The 8,779-nt window shown below is 30.7% G+C and overlaps 1 protein-coding gene across 1 annotated transcript in view; it reads right to left on the bottom strand.

Moving 5' to 3' along the window:
• Positions 1 to 3,733: 3,733 nt before the first annotated feature.
• LOC106472836 (dynactin subunit 4-like) overlaps positions 3,734 to 8,779 on the bottom strand; it is a 31,395-nt gene continuing 26,349 nt past the window's right edge. The window contains exon 13 of the mRNA XM_022402312.1: positions 3,734 to 6,788. Within this exon, the coding sequence (XP_022258020.1) occupies positions 6,657 to 6,788 (132 nt within the window). The 3' untranslated portion in view covers positions 3,734 to 6,656. The remainder of the gene's footprint in view (positions 6,789 to 8,779) is intronic.

Below are 8,779 nucleotides of genomic sequence, written 5' to 3'. Positions count from 1 at the left end.
TCTTAGCATACGGTGTCCATCTGATGCTTACTTCCGCCACTATATCGTCCCTTTATCTTCTCTTTTGCCTTCCCTTAGACCTTTGCCCTGTCCTGGGTTGCCATTCCATTGTTCTTAATGTCCACCTATTATCAGAATACCTTGCTTCATGCCCAGCCTATTTAGTTCTTGGAATGAACCTTACTGCATCTATTATATTTGTTAGTTTTCTTATTCTGTCATTTCTCCATCTGTCTTGTAATTGTTATATGAAGTATTTTTCTTTCCATAGCTCTTTGTGTGGTTTCTATCTTTATTCCTTATCTCTTTTATTAGTGCCCATTTTGATCAAAATTATTATAGTGTTCATAGATTCACACTATACTCTGAGTACACTCTAACAACACTTTTGTTCATCCTAAGAATTTCCATATGAATTTTTAGAACATTAAAATTCTGGAATTATATATAAATGGGGAATTGCAATTTTTAGAAAAAGCCTGGAAGTAGGAAAACTTACTTAGTGGTCAGATTTAAGAGCAATCGCCCTTTTAAGAACCATAAGTCCAATTAATCGCATCTTTCAGAATTAAAAAAGTGAGAATCACATATTTTAGTCATATACAGTTTTAACAAAATATATAAAATATATGAATCAAATATTCACAAATAATGTTCTTGACCGAATAATTGCTTTCTTAAACAGCTAAAAGTGTGGAACGTGTACAACATGGAAACGAACCTCCCACCCCGCTGCACGGCATGCCAAATAATGTATTATATCTGACAAAAAATAAAATAAAATCCATACTCTGGATTTTTATGTTTATTTCTAATACGTTTAATATTTGGTGATTTATCTACTATATAACATTGTAATATTTTAAGAATACATTTCAAACAATGTTTTGTATTCATTTTCTGATGTTCTGAATGAAAGTTACAGAAGCTTTCTTATATATAGTCTAATTTTGCTAAATAGATTTTACGGATTGGACCCGCTGCTGTGAAGCAAGACTTCTACGGTTGAGTGCCTACATCGTAATATTTTCAAAATATATTTGAAGTAAGAGCCATGAAGGTCTTATTATGAAAGACAACGTCCATTGTTTAGTACTTGGTATTTTTGCCACAACTCAAATAACTGCTAATTTCATCCTTCTATAACTAAGAATAATTCACCTCTATTTAAACATATTCCCAGAGCCTTTTATAAGTGGTATCTTGAAAATGCCATCAATACTGAACATTGAAGCCAGCCAGTATGGTTAATACCTATTGAATATCGGTGTTCCTGAATATTACGTTTTCAACGTAAACGCTACACGAGCTGAATCAACCAAGTCGGAGAGTTAAGTATTCAAACATAGTGGTCCCCTATTTTGAACTGCCGACCATAGAGACGTTCGTAGTTAAGCCTTAACCAGTTTTTATTATCCCCCTATTAACTTACGTTAGTCAAACATTTTCAATTAAAATGAAACGATAAATTTCATCATCGACCATTTCATTCTTTCAAGAATTTGTCTATTTTTATTCTATACTTTGGTGTACAAAAACAATAGGAGAATATCACAGAAACGTCAGACTTTTGTTACAAGCTACAAAAGTATAACATGAAATTAAAATCAGAATTGCTTAATATTAAGCTGAAAAATAGAAATACTGTTACAATGTTTACTGAAAACAAAAATGAAAAACTATTTGAAGTTTAATACTTTTATCTTTCGTATGGTTTAATATCGCGAATTTCTAACTTAAAAAATATATTATTAAGAGTGAAATACTTATTATGGAGAAGTCTCAATTTTTAAGATTTAAATCAATGTTTTAGTATAAAAGTAAATGCACAGTACAAATACTATAGTATCCACCGGATACAGGGTACATTTCTTATAGTGCAAAGATACACAGTAATCAAACACAGTAATTAATTTGCGTTGTGCCCGCCAAATGATTGAACCCCGAGTTTTAGCATTATAAGCCCTTGAGCTTATGCCTGGGCCATCAAGGGTCTCCAACAAAAAGTAAACTATATATTCAACTTTTAATTCTATAAAAACGGTAACATTTATGAATGTTAACTATATTACATTGATTACCTTTGTCGTATTAAGAATTAGTGGTATGTAAAACGTAAATTGGTGCTTCAGAAAGACTATTCGATTTATTAGGACCACAACCTTAATATCAAGACGGACAACTTTTCAAAATATTAACGACCTTTGAGAAATTTCAGGTATTCTGTTCCATTGTATCTCATTCGTCGAGAAGTTCATTCTACTCTTGGTTTACGTATTAAAAAAAGAATAAAATGTTCAAGTTCAATTCTAAGATGATCAATACTATCGAGATCTGGTAATTATGGAGATCAATGAAGGTGACTAAAGTCACTATTACGCCCTTTCAATTTCGAATAATACGAGTACATTGGATTGTTGAGTTATTGTTCTGAAAAAAAACCTCGATGATTATTGTGGAAAAGCTGCAGTGAAATGGATATGATCATCAACAATATTCACGTATAATCTATGCTATGCACTCTTCTAAAGAGATTAAAGGATATGATCCTTACCATGGAAATAAACCATCACCATTAACACCACCTCCAGTGGCATTTACTATCACAGAAAATCATAAGGTCAAATACCTCATGGAGTTTTCCATATTTTCACTCGTGTTCAGCAAACTGTAACACAGCTCGTGGTACTATACTACATGTTGTCTGTCATTTTTCACAGTCTGAAGCAAAACTTAATACAATTGGTTTCGGAACTAGTTTTCAGTTATCACGTGACAATTTTTGTAATGACCTTTAGATGATACAATTGGCGATAGTCGAAACCAGAACACAGTTGAACAAATAAGACAACTGGTACATAGTCGGACATATTGCACTTTACACTCGATTCCTCTCCAACATTTGGTGACCAAAAACTTTCATTATTAAAAATATTCCTTTTAATTACCATTGTCAATACATGTCTTTGAAAATTGTCATTGAAATGATTTTTGATACTGACATTCCTAATAGACTGGCATCTATTTTCAAGTCCCTTAGAGACAGGTTCTGGAATCAAATGACATCACATGACTAGTCTGTTTTTCATATGAGAGTTATACAAGTCCACGTGGACTGATCCTAGTAAAATGGCCTATCAGTGTACAAAGCATTGCTTTTTACATTATAAACACAAACTACACCTCCACAGTCTTATTTTTGCTACAGTGAAGACTGAAGTGAAGGACATTAGATGTAAAAATCACAAGTTTTCTCACTCTAAACACTGTTCAAAAAAAGAAATGGAAACAACTCTGTGATTGTTACCTTTTGCATATTACTGTATTTCTTTATATACCATCAGTATTTCCTCTTGGACTAGTAAACAGTTCAAAAAATAACACAAAGGACTCAACTTGAAAAATCTTAAAATTGACAAAATTATGAAGGCAATTTGACTATACTGTACAAAATAACTGTTTTCATTTCACTTTATTTTTCATTGCTTACATATACTTCAATAATAATGTCAAAAATTATATTCTAACTCCAAAAACCTTACAATGTAGGTAAAAATATTTAAGCAAAGATACATATAATTTAAGTTACAACTTCAATTTTAAGGAAATCAAACTCAAGTTATCAAAATTAAATTAGTACCACCAATACACAACTGTTTGATATATTGTTTATTGTGTTAAACAGAGCTAAAGACTGAAGATAAAACAAATAATTTTGTTCAATCCTAATCTATTATTTGATCACTCTAAACCCCAGCATTAAAATAATCTCTTACAACAGCCACTACAGAATCTTGGTGAACAAACATACAAGTTTATTTGTTTTGTGGAATTTGCCACAAAAATACTATGTATTATCCGTTCCAAATTTTAAACTTATACACCACAAAGAAGGAAGCTGGTGAAAACCACCTAACATCAATTCTTGGGATACTTTTTACCAATGAATAGTGGGATTGACCATTACATTATAATGCACCCCACAGCTAAGAGGGGTGAATATTTTCCATGATAGGTTTCAATTCCATAAACCACAGATTGCAAGTTGAACACCCACCAAACCAAACATACAAGTGACTCCAAGTTTTCTAACAGCATTACTACACAAATTGCAAACTATTCGTGTTCAGAGCAACTGTATATTTCTAAACAATTCCTTTAACATTACAAATAGAAACAAATAAATGGGTCTAAATAAACAATTTCTTAAGTTAAAGCCTATGTACAAAATACAGAATCTAAAAAAACATTTCTAACAATTTCAGAGAAAAGAATGTTGTAATATAACAAAGTAATGAGATATAAATCAAGATAACAAATGTTTACCTTTCTTTCATTATATTAATGAATCATTACTATGCAGTGTAGTGTTAAGTGTATAATGGAATAATTTACTCACTAATATTGTATTAAATAATTTCAGCAAAGCCTAGTTGATAATTACAACTGTACTAATTTAATTTTACATAAGCTCCAAATTGATATGTTGTACACTAAAAAAAGTTAGTATTCAGTTGATTGAAATGTTTTCAATTTATTACTTTTAGCCAAAGCATAAGATATTTCAATTAATGATTTTTTCTTGTATATATCTGATTAATTGCAAATGCTGAATCACAGTACAAATTTAGTTTACAAACTGTAAAATGAATAAGCTTTTAGTCTTAGACTATATTGTCACATGTGGTATTCACAGAATTTTAACCCCAACTAACCAAAAGTGCCAGAACACAAAACACAATCTATACAGATGTGTTAAGTTTTATTTCCTATGACACTGAATATTGCAACTAATAAATATTTCCATGTCAAAATCTTCATACAACCAGCAATAATAATTATTGACATTACACTGACATAATCTACACCTTTATCTGTTGATTCAGATGCAAAATAGTACAACAGTGTTTGATACAATAAAAATTGGGAAATTAATTAGGAATGTCAAATAATTACATTACTCATCAACAAATTAAACAAACTAACCTGCATGTTACTCCACATTATCAGAATTTCTTACTTGGTTAAGTTGAAAGCAATTGCAAATATTATGTATCTAAATATAAACTACAAACTTATGGTTCATGACATTTGTGTGAATGTAAACCATAAAAACCATATTATATAACACCTTTGTTAAGCCTAGAAGTATATATTTAGTATAACGTTTTTAAGGGGAGAGTACTTTATTAAGTTAACATTATATTGAAATTAACTTAAACTTTTTTGAGAGATAAGCACAAAAAAAATTTTTTGTTTTCAAATTTTGATTTTATACACATACAAGCAATCAGAGGCCTAGATTTTAATCCAAGAATTATTTTTCTTACCTTCTACCTCTGAAAGTTTAATGTCAAGTGCTGTTAAGGGTGAAATAATTCACAATAGGCTTATCTACCTCACTCAAAGTTAAAAAATGTAAGAACATGCTATAGTAGAATGCACACAATTATATGTTAAACTACATTAACAAGTTTAGACCTACATGAGACTAGGTCTACATATAAAAAGGGCAGGGACTGATGTAAAAAAAGCATTCCTAAAGTTAGTTAGTTTAATGGACTGGTTTACACCATTAATGCACCTAATTTACAGTGTATTTAATAATTTCACAAAAACATAAATATTATAGCATAAGTTCAACATCTGACAAAAAAAAATCTATTATAAAGATAAATGCACAAACTCACACACAGAATCAAGTATCTTTGAAAAACTCATGGTGATAGAATACGTGGTGCATTACTACTTAATTCCATAACAGTGAGCTATTTCCCTGTCTTCTGAATTGTTTCACACCTTAATTGTGAAAAAGGAGCTTGTACTGAGCAAATAAGTGTATTTAATTTATTTATTTCCAACACTGAAAACATTTTGCACATTTTTTTTTTTTTCAAATAAAAATCAACTGGAAAATAAATTGTTTTAGCAGTTTTTTTATTAATTCTTTAAAGCTGCAAAATAACTGACCATATTCAATAGCTTAAAGCTGCATAGGTAGAATCCAATTTTATTTTTAACACTTAAGTAAACTCTGCAATACTTGAGAAAAAAAAATCATATCAAAATTACAAATAGAACTGAAACCAAACAAAATATATAGTTGCAAAGTGAAGAATTTGCATTTGCACTTACAAAATATGTTCTCTAAATACTATGAAAATGATTGTTCATAATTAAGCAAAGTTACACAATGGATTATCTGTGCTGTGCCCACCATGGATATTGGAACCTGGTTTTAACATTGTAAGTCAGCAGACTTATGAAATGTTATGAAGGGTTTAACTATTAATTAGTCTGTAACTTTGCACCTTTTAACTTTAAATAAAATTGTGAAAACAATGACCACAAATGGAAATTAAACAAACAAAAGTTTCCTTTTTGGAAGAGTGCCAGTAATTTTAATCCCTCTTGTCAAAATGAGTACAAATGTGAATAACAATAAATAAACTATCAGGAGTTCAAGATAAATGGTATAAAACTAAGCTGAATAATTTTCAGAAGTATATTATAATATATGCAAAACACCATTAAAGAATTTTGTATTTTTTTGGATATACAATGCAAAGAACTGTCAAAGCAGAATGTTTTAATAACAACAACAGTGAGAGCTAGCATTAAATACATTTCAGTTCTAAGTAAAACAAATAGACGTTTTACACATTGCTCTGAATAGGTCCTAAATCCAGAAATAATACATGATTTAACCAAACAACTTGTGATTCTCGATGATCCCCCTGTAACTGTAAAACCATGTTGACAAAGTCATGTTTCAGCTGGAAGGCAACCTGAAAGTAAAACAATATGAAGTAGTTATTTTCATGTTAACACCTAAAGGAGAAAACAGTTACTATACCATAAATTAATGCAGGCCTCAACAAATCCTGGCTGCCAGGTCGCCATAGCGACTAAAAATTTCATTGTGGCAAGCATTTTCTCCCATTTTATTCGTGCATAGGGCTGTGCTAAATAAAACTCAAATCTAGAACAGTTCTGAACACTTGGAAGTCTGGAACTATCTTCACTTTCTTTGAGTCCTAAATTGAACTTTGTTTCTTGGATATTAATGGTGGATTCAACACTTCATGCTTCTTCAGGAATGAAGCACTGTGGTTGCACAACTTGTTACTAATTTTGTTTTTCTTCTTTCTTTCCATTCAACCAATTAGTGCACATGTTTAGACTCAGACAGGACCAAAGGCAGTTAGTTCAGGCAATACTATAAAGTGATTGTTGATATCATGCAGTTGTTAGCATGCACTCATTGCTATGAAAGTAAATAAATATACACTGGTGCCTCAATTATCCCCGCTGGTGTGGGGGAAAAAAAAAAAAATGGATAACAGAAACAGCATATAATCAAGGCACTAGTGTAGTTAGCCTATTGTTTAATCTAAATAAAATTTTTCAATATATTTAAGTTCTTTGTTTTAAATTATTATCATTTTTACAGCCATTTAATCACATTATCATGAAAAATTATAAAAGCCATCATAATCATAATTGCCAAGTGTCGGTTGGTCAAGCTCAATTTCTCCATTTTTTGTGAGTTACACGAGTCCAATTCCACTTTTCTCCTATAATACTTCCTCTTTTGATTGTCTGTTCCCATTTTAGTTGAATTTAATCGCTAACATAGGTGTATATAGCTCCTAAATTTTTACACTTTTTCTGCTGTAGACACAGAAGTGTATTAACACCCTATCAACGCCTGTGAAAAATAAATAAAAAATTAGCACAAACTTACACTTGCAACTTATTAAGAAAAAGCCTTTGTTAAAACAGAATGAAGATACCAATTATCTGTAGGGAAGAGGACAATGCGTAACTGAGCAACACTCCAACACAACCTGAACATGCATCTGTGGTTAAAGGACGTCTGCTGTGCAGCATAGAGCAGTGGATAACAACTGAAGTTGAGCAAAATCTTTAAGAAATCTTAATGCGTATTTTGTTTGTTTTTGTATACTGTTTTAAATCACTAATAAAATAATGTTAATCAAGTTACAAATATTTTGTATTCCTTTCTTAACAGCTAATAATAAAAGAGGCAAGGCTAGGCTTGAACTGGCCCAATTATGATTTGAATGCACGCCAGATCCTGCATGTGAAAACTCTGAATATCATGCAACATCTGAACTTTTGTAACCAAAATTAATTTCTGAGTGACAATTTCTCCAAAACATGTAAATCATAGTCTAGAATTGTAATAGCACAATTATTTTAAGCAAATATGAAGAAAAGAAAAAGTCTCAGATAATCAAAGCACTAGTGTAGCCCCCATTTCCCGGTACACAAGTTGTGAAGATAGGTTAAGCACACCTAGCTCCTGAGTTTTTGGGCTGGCTTCTACTTCTGAAAATATTTGTTGAAGCCTGCCTTAATGTCTTTCAAAACAGTTCCACACAACTAAACTAAAAACAAAAAGCATAAAGAATAGACAAATAAAGCTATTGTAGAAAGTGTAGAAAAGATAAAATTCACCCCTAAAAGAAGTATCAGCAGAACAAAACCCTCAAACTGGTAGAGATATGCTATTATATGTCACCTCTATTCACAAGCCTCATAAATATTATTTGTATATTGATAATTGTAACTTACCTCCAATAGAGAAATAGTTATGAAATATTTAAAATTTGAATAATTTATTTTAACATACATCCAGATATCAAATTTCAGTAAAAAAACAAAACCACCACTACTACTAACTAAACGTTACGTATTACTTTCCTTCTAAACCTAAAATTAATTAATTATAGTTTATTATTAGTATTACTTA

The sequence above is a fragment of the Limulus polyphemus genome, unplaced genomic scaffold, assembly GCF_000517525.1.
Source record: "Limulus polyphemus unplaced genomic scaffold, Limulus_polyphemus-2.1.2 Scaffold124, whole genome shotgun sequence".
NCBI classification, from domain to species: domain Eukaryota; kingdom Metazoa; phylum Arthropoda; class Merostomata; order Xiphosura; family Limulidae; genus Limulus; species Limulus polyphemus.
Note: the sequence above shows the minus strand (reverse complement) of the source record. Positions and strands in the feature narration are given on the sequence as shown.